We start from the raw sequence: 16,366 nt of genomic DNA on the forward strand, positions 1-16,366 counted from the left end.
GCACCTGTACCGCTCCACCAAATTCGTCGCTATATGGGTGAAGAGCTGTTGCGACATTCTGAAACACTGACGGAAAATCTCGGGTGGGTAACGGGGGTTATCCACAAAGTAGTCTGCCATTAGCCGCTGGTGCGCTCCTCTATGGTCTCGTTGGATGGTCCGACGGTGAGTAATCGCACGAGGGAGCGCGGCCTCCGCCAATTCCGCCGCCCCCGCCTCATCCTCCTCGTCGGCTTCCCTCTGCACCTCATGAATCAGAGAATTCCACGCGTCATTCCACAAATCGTCCATTTTTAATACCAACGGAATCCACAAATTTTACTGAGAGAAAGTATGAATAAAGAGTTGGAATGGTGTGAAAATAATGAGGGAAATGAGATGTATTTATAGGTTAATTAAATACATTTTTAAAAAAACGAAAAAAAAAATTATCTGCCCCTATCGGCGCGCCGCTCACCGCCGCGCTATAGGTCGGCGCGCCGCGCCCGGCGCGTCCGCGGCGCCTAGTTGCCGATCACCCTTCCGCCCCAAAAAAAGCGTCTGCACTGGGGCGGACGCTTCTCCCGCTATAGTTAGCCGCGGCGGTAGCGGTTCCGGGGTGGCCGGTGCGCCACCCCTATAGTGGATGCTCTTGGACTAAGCTCATTAAGGAAGGAATTCCATTGGCTGAACACGTCATTATTGCGTCCGTTTACACGGTCAGTTAAGTACACAAAATATCGCATGCACAAAATTACACTTTGAATTAAATACATAAAAAATTGTTATTGATTTTAAAAACTAAATAAAAATCAAAACTTACTTTTTTCTTTTATTACTAGAAATTATAAAAATATTTCATGTTTTCAAAATTTAAACATTAATCATGTTCATAAGCCATTAACATTTATTGCTCGTTATTCCGTTATAATATATATTGAATTTGTACGTTATATAAACTTACATAGTAAAAAAGTATATTAGAAACATTGCAGAATCATTACCCTGCATATATTTCTCAAAAAAGTTTTACTAAATTTTCAAAATTAATTTTATTCTCTAGTTTTATCTCTTAATCATCCACATAGTTTACCATTTCAGTGTATCCCCAATTAAAAGTTTAGCATATTTTTTTTATTTTTAATAAGTGAATACTATTAGAAATGGCTGCAGAAATGATCAAGCTAAGATTGGCTTGATCAACCAAGCCGATGACTTGATCAAGCGTGATGACTTGATCAAGCAGAAATCAACGTGGAAATTCCATCATGCACACAAGGTTACAGTCGACAGCATGAAGCTTCATAACTCTCTTCTCACGCGTGCTTTGTTTGCCATGTCAGCGTAGATATTTTGGAGGAGTTAGTTAGGGAATAAGTTTGTTATAGAGTTAGTTAGAAGATATTTTGTTTGGTATTTTAGCTCAAATCTTAGCTCGAACTCTTGTATAAATAGAGTAGTTTCCTCATTTGTATCACTTGAATTTTCAATCAATGAGATTGATCTTCCTTTCTTTTGGATCATATGAACCCAGATTATACATTTTCTACAAATACCAAAATTTAATAATTTACTGTATTCAAATTTTATTATAAATAAATAAATTAAAAAGAATATAGAATTTTCTATTCACATTTCTTATAGAACTGCTAACGGCGGAAATACGTTCAAAAATTAAAAACAAAAATAAACATTCATGGGCTCCACTACCAGAGCCCTTTATATAGAGCCCAACGTATTCCCTCACTTTCTCTCAGCTCAATCAACCTTTAAAAAATTCTCTGGAAATTTTACTTATTTTCAAGAATTTCTGGAGATTTACACATATTTGAGCTGATCGTCAGTGATGAAGCTAGAGAAGTGGACATTGGCTACCATTGTTTCTGCATTTCTGTTCCAGTCGATCGGTTGATTCTTTCAGTTTTGCCTCGGTCTTTCACCTTTTTCTTCACTCAGGTTAGAGATTCTATTATTTTATTTTGTGTTTTATGTTTTTTTTTTCTTTAAATTTAATTGTGCATTCATTTTGTATTTTGAGCTGTTTGATGATTCTTGTGCAATGCTCTGATTTTCTGATGTTCAATTGCTGAGAATAAGTCTGATCGCATTTTCTCATTTTCTTTTTAGTTTAATTTTTTTTTAGGTTTATTTATGTGATTGAGTTGAAATGTTTTTAGCTGATAGCCTGATAGTGGTGATACTCTACATTAACTTTGACATGTCTTTTAATTTTTATTGATCATTTGCTAGTAATTAGGAATCTTGCATTAGGTTCTTTAAAGCATTGGAAATTAGTTAGGTTTATTTTGCCACTTTTGTGGAATTTAAAATTTTGCACGGATCGGTTCAGGGACGTGTTTGTTCTTGATATTTTAATGGATAATTAGTAGTGAAAGCTTGGATTTTTTGGTGTCTAGGGAGAAAGATTGTGATCTTCTTGGGCTGCAATGTCGATTGCCAGCGTAGCTCTCTGTCCTGTTTATGAAGACTACTGGAACTTCCCAGGCCGTGTCTCGGGGCAGTATGGCCCGTGGTCTAGTAACTCGATCTTGATCTACCTGACTGTTGGTGGTTCTGTGATTCCTATGAGGGTTCTTGAATCGGATTCAATTGCTTCTGTCAAACTCAGAATTCAAGTTTCTAAAGGGTTCTCTGCAAAGCAGCAGAAGCTTGTTTTCGATGGGAAAGAACTGGCAAGGAACAATTCTCAGGTGCGGGACTATGGTGTGTCTGATGGGAATGTGTTACATTTGGTTGTCCGCCCCTGTGATCTCCAGGCCATCACAGTTAGGACAGTTTGTGGCAAGGAATTCGAGTTCCATGTTCAAAGAAAGCGGAATGTGGGGTATGTGAAACAGAAGATTGCTGAGAGGGGGGGTGGTGTTTTTAATCTCAAGGATCAAGAATTGTTCTGTGATGGTGAGGTGCTTGAAGATCAGAGGATCATCGATGATTTATGTAGGAGCAATGATGCTGTAATTCATTTCCTGGTTTGTAAGTCAGCAAAGCTCAGGGTTGTACCTGTTCAAAAAGATTTTGAGGTGTCGATAGTTGCGTCAGATGTAGAAGAGAAGGTAGGTGATAAAGCGAATAGGCGGAGAAGGAGAAGTCAGAATGAGAAGCTTCCGATTGTTGCTGCCAGTCACCCTCCACGTGAGGTTCCAATAGAACCACTGATTGTTAACCCTAAGATTGTCTTGTCCCCTGTGATTAAACAACTAATTCATGAGACTTGTAATGGGCTAGAAAAGGGTAATCAGCCAATTAGGTCTTCGGAGGGATCAGGAGGTGCTTATTTCATGCAAGATTCAGCTGGTCAGAAATATGTTTCTGTCTTTAAGCCAGTTGATGAGGAGCCCATGGCTGTAAATAATCCTCAAGGCTTACCCTTGTCCCCTAATGGTGAAGGCTTGAAGAAAGGTACACGAGTAGGGGAAGGGGCATTCAGGGAAGTTGCAGCTTATATTTTGGATCATCCACATGGAGGTCCACGCTCGATTTGTAGTGATGAGAATGGCTTTGCAAGCGTCCCACCTACAGTCATGGCGAAGTGTCAGCATGGTGGATTCCACTACTCAGAAGGTTTTAATTGTGGATCGAGTAAGTTCGGGTCGCTTCAGATGTTCATGAAGAACTGTGGTAGCTGTGAGGACATGGGCCCTCGTGCTTTCCCTGTGGAGGAAGTTCACAAGATATGTGTACTTGATATCAGGTTGGCAAATGCAGACAGACATGCTGGCAACATTCTGATCCAAAAAGATGGTGAGGGTCAAATTGTTCTTATCCCGATTGATCATGGTTACTGCATGCCTGAGAATGTAAGTATATTTCTGTCCTCCATTTTTTGTTCAATAATGTTGAATTATGCATATTATTTCAGAACATGTTCTGATGTTCAATACATGCATCTTTTTTGATACATAATCTTGGCATAGTTATTAATTTCTAGGCCCCAAATTTGATTATTAATGTGTATTGTCATTCAGCTATATTCATCATGCCTGTTAGATATTCGTGGGAAGAATTTTCTGTATATCCATCGAACATCTGGTCTAATTATCTTTATGAATACAGCTTGTTGCGTTCCTACCATAAAATCCATAATATGGATTCGTGCATAACTTGCTAAGGGGGTAGAAAGCTGAACCATATATATACCTCCATCATCAGAAGTTTTGACTTGCTCGTGCCTGTTATTCGTGCACCTCATTAATTGTGAACTTGTGCAGTCCCTGAGATTTCATGTTCACAATTACCTTTTCACATTCCATTTACGACTATTCTGCATTGCAGTTCGAAGATTGCACATTTGAGTGGCTCTACTGGCCTCAAGCTCGGGAGCCTTTCTCTCCTAAGGAGATTGCATACATAAACTCCTTAGATGCTGCAAAAGACATCGAGATTCTGAAATTCAATGGATGGAACGTACCAGACAACTGTGCACGCGTCTTCTGCATCTCCACCATGCTTCTGAAAAAAGGCACAGAGAGAGGGCTGACTCCATTTGCCATCGGAAGCATCATGTGCAGGGAGACAGTCAAGAAAGAGTCTGTTATCGAGAAGATAGTGGAGGAAACTGAAGAATCCGTGCTACCTGGCACAAGCGAATCAGCATTCCTCGAGTCTGTCTCAGTCATCATGAACCGTTACCTTGACGGTCTGTCCCCCCCTAACTCCAACACAAAGGTACATAGAAACTACTGATATGAATACGAGTGTAGTGTTGTCATCGCCTTTTATCGTTACAACACAAGTCGTCGTCAGTCCACCCAGTGGAAAGGAATAACAGTGTGTGTGAATGTGTGTGAATGTGTGTGTATGTGTGTCATAACATATCTACTAATGACCTGCTTCTGTCTGGTGTATATGATCCTATCCTACTTCGGGTATGTATTTGAACTTGCAGCTTATAAGGTTGCTACTCTGCTTTGTATTTCCACTTCTTCTCTAATGAAATAAATCACTTTTTTTACTTGTGCAAAGTGTTTGACTTCTTTGTTGTTTTGGCATTTAAACATGTGACAATGGAATGTTTTTCAATGGTAATTTTTGGGGATAAAGTTGAAAATCAAGTTGGTTTGTGAACCCAAATGTACAATTTGTCCAATTTTCCTTGCAAATAATGTTTTTATTTTTCTGTTACACTCTTTTTTTTAACTTAGTATACATTTGGAAAATGCTTTGAGATATTTCTATAACATAATAACAATGTATATTAACATTACTGTCCACTAATTTAAAAACTGTAGTTGAAAGTTAAACCATCTCTTGGATTACATAATACCGAATCAATTTAAAGTTAATAATGGTAAATTAAGGATATGATTTTGAGATAATTGGTACATATATACTTATTTAAATTTTAATATTATTGTTGTTATTTATTATATTATCAATATAACTTATTGAGGAAATATTAATGGAGTTTTTTTATAAATCATATTTAATTATAGTAGTAATAATCACTATAATTATAATTATTAGTATTTATTAGTACTATTATTATGATGCTCTCAATATTATTGTTATTTTTATTTTTAGTTAAGAACTAAATTAGGAAAAAACTACTTTTAATTATTATGATATTAATTAATTGAATTTAAATATTCAATTCAAATTCTAACAATTTTCTTTGATATTTATGAATACACGATAAATAATCTATCATGGAGTGTTATATTTTTCGGTAATCACATTACAACAAACGAGTCTTACGTGAATTTTGTCATTTGTGCTCACACATGACCACTCGACTACTTCTAATACGATTAAGTAACACAATTAGTTGGTAAATATGATTTCATTCCAACTAATATGTCGAGGTCGAATCATCTAACCATTATCGATTTTATATACATATATATATATATATATATAAAACTAATCCTTGAGGGCATCTAACCATTTTTTATTTTTTTCTCACAATTTTATCGAACTGATATAAGTAGATTCTTAATTAATCATTAACAGTTCCCACAATTAAGTCCAAAGGCTATATTCTAGTAATAATGTATAATAATAAATCATTAACAGTTGTCACAAGTTACTCTAAATGCTATACAATAATGCAGAAACATAAATCATTAAACATAGACATGGAATGTGAACAAAATTTGAAACTTGAGAAATCCATTGGCTAAGAATATTTGAGGCACAACAATCCAATTTTGAATTCCATATATGTATATCTTGGTAGCTGGCATCTTCAATGACAATTTGACTTGTTTTTCTTGCTCTTCGTATTATTTTGCACCAATTATTCTGCAGAAATATTTATGTGTGTTTTCGTAATCATCTCTTGGTTGAAAATCAATTTTATTGGTCTAATAAGGTTGAATGAGAAATATTTATGTTGAAGACTCATTAACTGTCGTAGTTGAAATTTTCAACTACCTTCGTTGGAAGAAATTAATAAGAATGAGAGCCATGAATGTGTCTAAATTTTATTGTTCTGACAAGATGGCATGATTCTCTATATATTTATGTTATGTGAATAAAAATCATATCTGTCCTAACAAGAAGCATTTAGTATACAGAATATAATATTCATATCTTATAGTAGATGACAATTATTGATTTTATCCCTGGAATTTTTGTGATAATTTGAAGAACTTTTATTGGATAACGTTTGCCTACAAGCACCTCTTGAGCATTGATTTAATGTATTTTATTTTGAAATGATGATTCGTGCAACATTTAATATTTTAGATACTCATTGAGGTGCCAATAATCTCATGTTTTATTGCATATAGATTGACAGTCATCAAAATTCAAAATACACATATACAACAATTTTGTTTCATAAAATGAGTGCAATTATATTTTATATTTTTGGACATAAATATAATTTTATAAGGAGCTAAATTTTCATTTTGTTTTTTCGGGAATAAATAATTTAATTGTGAATCGAATAACTTTATATATATCTAATGCATTGTTTTAATTGTGTTCTTAATTAATTTTTATGATATAAATGAAATTTTACATATATATGCGTAATTTTTCACGATACTATCAAAGAAATGCATGTTACATAATTAGCTGCACCTGTGTCTAGTCTTTCACATGGCCCCATTTGTATTTGCACAATTCTTGTGGATCACATAATTAGTTGGTCTAACTCATAAATATTTGCAACCCCACCGACATACAAGAATTCCTATTCATTGTTTCTCTACTCTGGACATACATTAATTTATGATTTATAATAATATCAGTTGATTTATTTAATGCTTGCACGTGATTAGATAAATTTATGTGCTTGTATGATTATAAATAAATATTGTTCTATATTAGTCTCTAATAAAAAAAATTACTATGAAAGGTGCATGCATCGAAGAGAATAATACATCCTTCCACCCACCGACCTGAGTAAAAGTCCTAATCAAAAAGAGCAATACATATATAGATAGTGCCAATCCCCCCTAAAAATAAGAGATACAGTTCATCTATTTTTTCGTAATTTCATTAGTCACACTTTATTTACTCCAAATAAAAAATCGAGAAAACCTTTTTAAAAAAGGGGATTATATTATATATACCATATAAATAAATTGAACCCTAATGTAAAGGCAAGTATTTTCCTTATACACTCTATAAAATATTATTTTCATCATTATTATTAATATCATTCAAGTTGATAGGCCGGCCGAGAACGCCACACCGGTGGAGGGCAGCCACGAAGACCCGTAAATGAACTGCGCCACCGTGAACTTGTTCGCCTCCTCCACGGCCGTGATCACACGATACCCCGGCCACGTCACGCGCTGACCAATGGCGCCACCGGGGCCGTAGCTCATGTACTCCCCATAGTACAACGTGTCCAGTGCAAACGTGGCATTCCACTCCAACCACCCTCTCGGGTGGATGTGGTCCCCCAAGTACGACTGCAAGAACACCGTCCGCGAGTACAGCTTCCACGGCCGCCCTAGGTACGTCGGGTAGGCGCCCTTCGCCGCGGCCAGGTCGGGCTCGGCCACGATCCGGCATGCGTGGATCGAGATGCCCGTGTTTTGGTTAGGGTCCTTGCGGTTTTGGGCCGTGATGGTGTTTTTTTGGAAGGGTATCGGCTTCCGCGCGTGGATGCTGCAGTTCTGGAACACCACGGCCGCGTTGCCGAAGATGAAGTCCACCGTGCCGTAGATGTCGCACTCTCGGTAGAATTGGCGCTGCGAGTGGGCGTAGAGTGTGTCTTGGTACCCAATCACGTTGCACCGGTAGATCACGGCGTGGTCCGCCCCGACCCGGAGGGCCACGGCCTGGTGCTTGCTTGGCCCGGCCCAGTTCTCAAATGTTATGTCTCTTGCAATGAAACCGGCACCCGTTGCAGCTACATCAAAAACATATAACCACTTTGAAATTGTGGATAAGAAGGACATTATACAGTAGAGACTATTATCTAATATCTTGTTTATTTTGTTAACTATAGTAATTGTGGATAAAATTTCCATTTCAACTTTGAAATGCTTTTTTGGCCACCAATATCCATTTATAGTTTGCATGTGAAAAGCTTTAAACAAGGACATACCCATGACCCACAAATATTGTGAGGACCTTTACTCAAGCGCCACTAAAAGGCTTATAACAATTTATTACTTACTTTATATTTATGTACTACGAAATGTATTGACCATTCCCAACCCCACCTGTATATTTTTTTCTTTTGATGAATCACAAATGAATCTCTCTTTCTCTCACTTATGTAACCATAATCAAAGCATTATGACTAGTTCATTTGATACCTAACTAAAGTAAATCATTGGGCACTATATAATCACTTGATTAGTTAAATAAATGAAATATTCTTGAAAACTTAGCTATTTATAAGATGATCAAGCTCTCCCCACAGCTCCACTTAATACTTAAAAGAAGAAATAGGTACTCCATATAACAATTGAAGGATAGTTGTCAAACTCAAATATAATTAATTTCTTTAAATTCTCTATTATTTATTACTATTAACATTTATACGTACATAACATTGGATTACCAATTTGCACACTATCATTCCAAGAAATTATAAAAAGAAGCCTATCACCATCTCCAACCTCCATCAAGAAAGCAATTATTGTTGTACAGCCATGAAAGCTCCAATTGAAAGGGACATACACAAAGACATAGTTGTACATGAAAGTCCAAAAAAAATCCTAGCTAAGATTCAATAAATTAATACATTCATTAGAATTCTAGGACCAAATTTTTTTTGTCAGTATCCTATGTTGGAAGAAGAGCAAGCTGATGAATTGTCCTAACAAAACAGCAACTCTAAGCAGACAGTCCATTTTATGCACATTATGCAAGTCCAAGAATATGGCCATTCACCAAATTCAAGTAATGTAGCCATGTAGGCATATATTTTCTTCTTTCAATATTATCGATAGAGGAGTTGAATTGCTTATAAGACTAATCTAGAACTAGTTTTATACTCTATTCATCCCAAATAAGTGTCCCCAACCAATAAATATTTGTATATCAAAAAATTGGATAATTCTAATAATTTTATCCCTAATTTACTCTAGAGACCAAGTTATTTTTATCTCTTGGCTCATTTCTACAATGACAAGATTATAGTGCGTCACAATTATTCATCCTACTCTCAGCATGGCTAATTTTTATGCATCACCTTGCTTCTCAATTATGCATCCCACTCTTAATTATGTATCACCTTGTTACCTTATAAAAACGCTATCTTAGAACAGAATACAGAACTAAGTTGGAAAATAATCTATGAAAACTTCAAGGGCAGATTAGTCAATTGAGATTTAACTTGTTTGACGAGGTTTGGACAAGAATCTAAAATTAAAAAGCTAGGCATCATAGCCACGTGCATTTTGAAGTAATAATAACCACTACTAAAATTGAAGATTTAAAAGGTAAACAGAAAAACAGAAAGTGAAAAGGTAATTTAGTGACAAAAAAGAGTTAAAAAGGGAAAAAAGATAGAGCAAAAGAAATTCACCAAATGTCGCGGTGTGAAATGTCGTCATGTTATCTTGGATGCTCTTCCCACCAGAAATGACCGTCTTGCCCTTACCGTCGCCGATGAACATTAAGTTCGTCTTTTTCCTCCCCACCTTTAATATAGGCTCCTCGTACCTAAAAACACAATGAATGGTATAAATTGATTAGGTAAAACTATATTAGCGAAATAAAATAATCGACCACTTGTAATTTCAGGTGTCACGTGAGAAATAACTACCAAAATCGTTAAATAAATTTATTCTTTCCCATTGTCAACTTAATCCGACATCCTTAATTACTAGAAATCAAGGAACAAAAACAACCAGGGATATAAGCGTCATTTCAAGTGTAGATACGTTAAAGGAAATTAAATTACTATCTCGAGCGGCACGTGAACTTACTTTCCTGCCCTCACGTAGATAATAAATCGCCGGTTACTGTGCTCCGGCGCCTTTTTGATCGCCTCCGCGATCGTCTTGCACGTGCCGTTGCCGTCGTGCGAAACGACTACGTCGGCGTTGATCGCCTCCGCCGGAAGGTCAAGCAGCTTCCTGTCCCGCCGCGACAGCCACACCGGGAAATGCCTGTGCGCCTTCTCGCTGACGAGTAACCGCCGCCGCCTGTTCTGAATCGGAATGCCGGAGAAATCCTCGTCGCCGGCGGCGGCGGAGTATATCGCGAGGCAATTGCTGACGAGCTCCGACAGATCCTTCAGGCGATCCGTCATTTGATTTTTCACGTAGCCGCTCAGCTCGGAGAATCCGTCGGCGCAGGTGTCCTGGTTCGTCAGCGACGCGCTGAGCCACGTCAGCACGTCCTGCGTCGATCCTCCGCCGCCGGGGGCGACGGTGGTGAGCGATCGCGAGAGGAGGTTCACGGAATCGTCGAGAAGCTCGAGGCAGTCGTCGTATGCTGATCTGTTTGAAAGATATTCAATCAATCGAAAAATTGGCGCGAAAATCGGAGGTGAAATTAGGTTAATCAATTTTAGTACCAAATTGAAACACATTGGATGGAGAGTATACCTGACGCGGGGATCCATTTTGAGGTTGCTGATCTCGGCGGCGGAGTAGAGCGCGCGGCCGAATTTTCGGAGCGTCATGTTGACGGATATGTGGACGAGGTCCTTGCCGGAGGCGGCGGCGGCGCCGGGGAAGTCAAGGAGCGAGTGGACGCAGAGATTCGGGTAGAGAGTGCTGCCGCAGGCTTGGGAGACGGCCTTGGAGGGGCGGCGCGGGGAGGCGGCGCCGGAATCGTCGGCTCTGCTGCAAACGACGTCGATGACGAGGGCGGCGGAGACGGCGGAAGCGGCTATGAGCGCGGCGGCGAGGGCGAGGGCGAGGAGGAGGTTGAGGCTGGATTTTTTAGGGGCGCGGGTGGGGTCGGGAGTTAGGCTGCGGGATAAGGAGCCGGCGCTGGTAGGCTCGGGTGCTCCGAGCCTGCCGTATTCCATTTGGAGAGAAGAATGTGAGTGAGTTAGAGAGGAGAGAAGGAGTTGGTGGTTGAAGATTGAGGTATATATATATATATGTGTATATATATATGGACCCTACATGCATATATTAGAGCACCCACAATGGGGCGCCCGATGGCGTCCATCGTCCTCGGGCGCGGACGATGGCACCATTGTGGGTGCCTGGCATCGGGCGCGACCGATGCTCACGGCTGATACATCGTCCGCGGCGCATAGCGCGGATGATAGCCTATCGTCCGCGCCATTGTGGGAGTGGCGGACATTGTGGGCTCCGCGGACGATAGTCGCGGACGATGATACGCGATTTCATTTTTTTTATAAATACCCTTCATTTTTAACATTTCATTTCGTGATTCCACTCTCGAAACTCACATTTTTTATTACTACGAATTGGATTCATCAAGTCCCAACAGTCCGATGTTCAGTGGTGAGGCGCGTTGGCCAGGTACAGAACCCGGCGAATATCGATCAATCGCCGCCAACACGCAGTACGATCCTGAATTCAGCACGGAATCGTACGATTTGTCTGACATGGAGCCGTTACCAAACCGACCCGTCGCCCCCTCCCGCCGCGCCGCCGCCGACGCCACCCCATCCGCCGCACCCGCCAAAAAGAAGCGGACCCGGCATCGCGCGTACAAGTTCCCACCTCCGGAAGTATGTGAAGAGTACGCACCCGGCCGTACAAACTATCAGCCGGATGAAACCCTCATATTGGCGAGGAGCGCATCGCCGAGCGCTACAATGAGGCGAAGCAGCCGAGAGCGTACAAGCGCCAACAGGAGCAGCTCCGCAAGCACTGGGACCAGGTGAAGAAGCAAATCAACCTGTTCTCGTCGGAGTAAGAGAAGTGCGCGCGGGGGCAGGGGAGCGGCGAGAGCTTGAGCGCCGTGCGCTCCAAAGCGCTGTTGTCGTACCAGTCCCTGTACGGCGAGTTCAAGCACGAGGCCATCTGGGCGCTCTTGAGGGACAAGCAGAAGTTCCAAGGCGGGATTGTGCACACCGGGGGGGAAAGAGGTCGAAGACCACCGAAGCTGGTGGTGGCACGAGCAGCGACTGCGGGAATCGTCTGGTAGACCTCAACCGGACGTACATGGAGGACGATAGTACCGGCACACCGATGTCCTCCCTGCGTCCCATAGGCGCCAAGGCTGCGAAGGCCAAGGGGAAGGCTACGACGACATCAACCTCGACCGCCGCAACCCCATCGCCGGCCCTGACCCCGAAGGCCGCCGCCTTTGAGTCGTTGGCAACAACCTCGATGGCGAGGACGTTGTTGCAGACGCACAAGGCCCTCAAGAAGTGTACGGACCCCGACGAAGCCGAATATCTCCAGGCGTTGATCGATGAGCTACCCCGGAAGTTAGGAATTGCGTAGATTAGCCGGTTTTTAGTGTAACTTGAATCGTGTAACTTTTTCTGTAATCAATATTCGCCGGTTTTTAATTACTCGTTCTTTTTTTGTTAATTTTCGTTTGCATACTATATTTGAAAACATTTAAATTAATTAAACAAAACAATAGTACAACTGATGACGTGGCATGCCATAGGGCGCCCCACTGCATGTGGAGGATAGAAGGATAAAATTGATGACGTGGCGCCTTAGGGCGCCCCACTGCATGTGGAGGATAGAAGGATAAAATTGATGACGTGGCGCCTTAGGGCGCCCCACTGCTAATGGTCTTAGAATTGCTTGTGAGTAAATAGAGTGGAGAGAGATTGTGGATGAAATACAACTATCAAAGGAAATTAGCTGGATTCGACTTAGCTAGTGATTGGGGGTAATAGAGTTTGGTGTTTACTATTAGTAGACTCTTGGGCTAGTGCGCGCGCTTTATAGTTCATCACACGAGTTTTAACATAAAATTGATAAAGATATAGGAAATCCTATAAAGAAGAGTAGCAGTTCAAAGATAAACTTGTCGAGAATAGAAGGCGACTAATTTTATGAACGATTCAACCCGAAAATTGGTTAATGATGAAAACATAGTTCATTTAGTAGTAGTGGTAGTAATTATTTCTTCTCTTTCTAATAGGTTAGATTTAGAAATATCACTAATTAAGTAAAGGTGGAACCATTGTTAATTCTTTTTAAAAATGACTATTAGAAATATAAGTTGAAAAATGACCTTTTTCCCCAATTTTAAAAATCTGAAGAATATAAGTTTTAAAAAAGTTAGTCGAATATAAGTCATATAATTATATATTATTTTTTTAATAAAATTGAAATGAAATAAGTTAATTGGATTTGAAGTCTATTTATCATTTATCGTAAAAATGAAATGAGACTTATAATGACGTACTTGTCAAAATTGACAAAATAGACTTTTATTGGAATATGAGAATTAAATACTAGTACATAAGAGTTCTAAATTCTACCTAATTATGTTTATTATTTTCTTATTTGAAATATAATTATTAGAAAAGCAAGTAATTAATCTAGAGCACATGCAGAGAATTAGATTTCAAAATGTTGCGTTATTCTGGTTTCTGATCAGCAAAACTGGCAAAACGTGCAGATTAAAGCATTGTTAAATGTTAATACGCTAATTAATGTTAAAAGTTTACAAATATATATGCAATTACTAATTAGTGTTTGTTTTTACTTTCGAGTTTGTAAGAAGATAAAGAACTAAGAAGCCAATTCATATTTTACTTCTTTATCACATGCAGCATTTTTTAAGTACTTTTCAGAAGAAATGTTGCTGGATTTTCTTTATGGAAAAAAGAGACGATTAATCTTTTGGCTTGTGTATAGCTCGTAGTTATTGGAGAAAAAGTTAATTTGTTTGGTCTGCATAAAGTTGTGGATTCTCGTAAAGATAAATACAAAGCATATTTAAGTACTACTAACTTTAATTTTAGCAAAAAATTCAATATTTCATACTTAATATTTAGAATTTCCATATAGAATATTGTAGTGAGCCGTACCGTAGGGATATATATGGTGCAACGAGTTTATTCAAAGATAATTATATAAATTTCTAGATATTAAATTTGAAAAGTTACCATTGTCCTAAATTATTGCATAATTAAATTCAGCAAATTAATCAATATCTATGCATCAGTTTTTATACGTACATATAACTACATAAATAAACTCGTAGAGAAAAAGATCTAATTACGTAGAGGAAAATATCCTCTTACGTACATACTTATAATTTATACTCATTTATCAATTTCCTTTTTAAAATACTCTTATTTTTTTAATGAGTATTACAAGATGACCAAGACCAACCGTTGGATTCTGATTGAGATAATATGAGAAGAAAAACAGCAACGCAATCCTATCAAAACAAATCCTTTAGAACAAAACTAAACGATGTGAAATGGTCAAATGTCCTTGTTTAGTCCCTAAATAAGAGTTTTTATAGTAAAATAAAACTTAATCACAACCCAAATCCCTCATATATTATGCATATTGTGGGATTTTTACTACGGAGTGATGTTAAGTATAATCTTTAACTCTTAACAATATGGACTATTATATGCTACAATGATTGTGATGCATGCTTACAGTCTTAATTAATTGCTTTCTAATTTCATTAATGTTGGTTACATACTTACATGAGAACCCAACAAATGTTATTAAATTGAACCCCACCCTAGCCAAAACGAAAAAAATAATTAAATGTCATTAAAAGGGGATACATTTCATGTGTATTAATTAAATGAAGTTATATATCCAAACAATGACCTTCTCCTAAATATAGAGGCTTAGGAATCAAATTTTATTGTTTCCGTTCCTCAAAAAGAATAGGAAAGATAAAACAGAGGACTCAATTAAATTTCAAAACATTAAATACTAAATATCCGTAATTAAGGTTGTTAACCATTCATCAAGATTAGTACACTATCGACCCCTTAAACAAGATAGTACACTATTAACCGACTAATAATTTTGTTTTGTTAATAAATTTGTCACAGTCCCACTAATTTTGATTACTTTACTAATATTTATTAAAAAAATTACAATTCTATAATATATTACGATTAACATTTTAACAAATTATATACCTTAATCTTCAAACAATAAATCAAAATAATCGTTGTAAACAAATATTCCAAAAGTATGCTAGATATTTATACATAAATTTTAGAAATTTATTACTTTTAATAGTATAAAATAAAATATTAATATTTATATGGAGAGTTGGGGACTCAACAATTTAACACAAAATAGTTGTATCACTTTTTTCACAAATGGGTCCGACACTTGAATGATTTTTTGTGAATTATTTGGTGTCGGTTGATTTATAGTTACTATTTGGTAGGGTCTCTTCAATTTTTGTACCTACTATTCATTTACTTCGCCGAATGTTCTTGTTTGTAAACCTATTTTACTTTATTTTTTTTAATTCAACCAACGTTACTGTTCAAGGAAGCATTTTTCATAGTGTTGGACATGTTGACAAATATTTATTTGTGCATTCCGTGGAGAGGTGAATACTAAAAGAATTACCCAAAAAATTCAACTCTAATATGGACTGCTTGGAAACAGGGAACGTTAGAAAACAACAAAAATTGTTGCTATATGTAGAGCTATTCGTATAAAAATAATGTAATGCAATTAGAGCATTAGGGCATTAGCAATGGGGCGCCCTAAGGCGCGCCCTAAGGCGCGCCCTATGGCGCGCCACGTCAGCAGTTTTATCCTCCTACCTCCCCACCTGCAGTGGGGCGCCCTAAGGCGCGCCCTAAGGCGCGCCACATCATCATTTTATTTATTTGTTTAATTGATTTAAATGTTTTCAACTAACAATTAATAACGAGTAAATAAAAAGGTCGAAATAACAAACGGGGACACATTAATAAAAAAAGAAGTTACACCGTTCAACTTACAAAAAAAAAACTAAGTCGGTGCAATTCCCAACTTCCGACGCAGTTCATCTATCAATGCCCGGAGGTATTCGGCTTCGTCGGGGTCGGTACACTTCTTGAGGGCCTTGTGCG

At 38.3% G+C, this 16,366-nt stretch overlaps 2 protein-coding genes across 2 annotated transcripts; one reads left to right on the forward strand and one right to left on the reverse strand.

Moving 5' to 3' along the window:
* The first annotated feature begins 1,748 nt into the window (after positions 1-1,748).
* On the forward strand, positions 1,749-4,953 carry LOC121782855 (phosphatidylinositol 4-kinase gamma 4-like). Its single transcript, XM_042180833.1, has 3 exons — positions 1,749-1,935; positions 2,397-3,797; positions 4,273-4,953. The coding sequence occupies exons 2-3, from the start codon at positions 2,427-2,429 to the stop codon at positions 4,681-4,683; spliced, it is 1,782 nt and encodes a 593-aa protein (XP_042036767.1). The 5' UTR covers positions 1,749-1,935; positions 2,397-2,426; the 3' UTR covers positions 4,684-4,953.
* Positions 4,954-7,489: 2,536 nt separating this feature from the next.
* LOC121782967 (probable pectinesterase/pectinesterase inhibitor 34) lies at positions 7,490-11,430 on the reverse strand. Its single transcript, XM_042180981.1, has 4 exons — positions 10,965-11,430; positions 10,341-10,856; positions 9,938-10,074; positions 7,490-8,308 (listed from the first exon to the last, which is right to left on the reverse strand). Exons 1-4 carry the CDS (start codon positions 11,390-11,392, stop codon positions 7,611-7,613), a joined length of 1,779 nt encoding a protein of 592 aa, XP_042036915.1. The 5' UTR covers positions 11,393-11,430; the 3' UTR covers positions 7,490-7,610.
* Between the last annotated feature and the right edge of the window lie 4,936 nt (positions 11,431-16,366).

The sequence above is a fragment of the Salvia splendens genome, chromosome 20 (assembly GCF_004379255.2).
Source record: "Salvia splendens isolate huo1 chromosome 20, SspV2, whole genome shotgun sequence".
Lineage (NCBI taxonomy): Eukaryota > Viridiplantae > Streptophyta > Magnoliopsida > Lamiales > Lamiaceae > Salvia > Salvia splendens.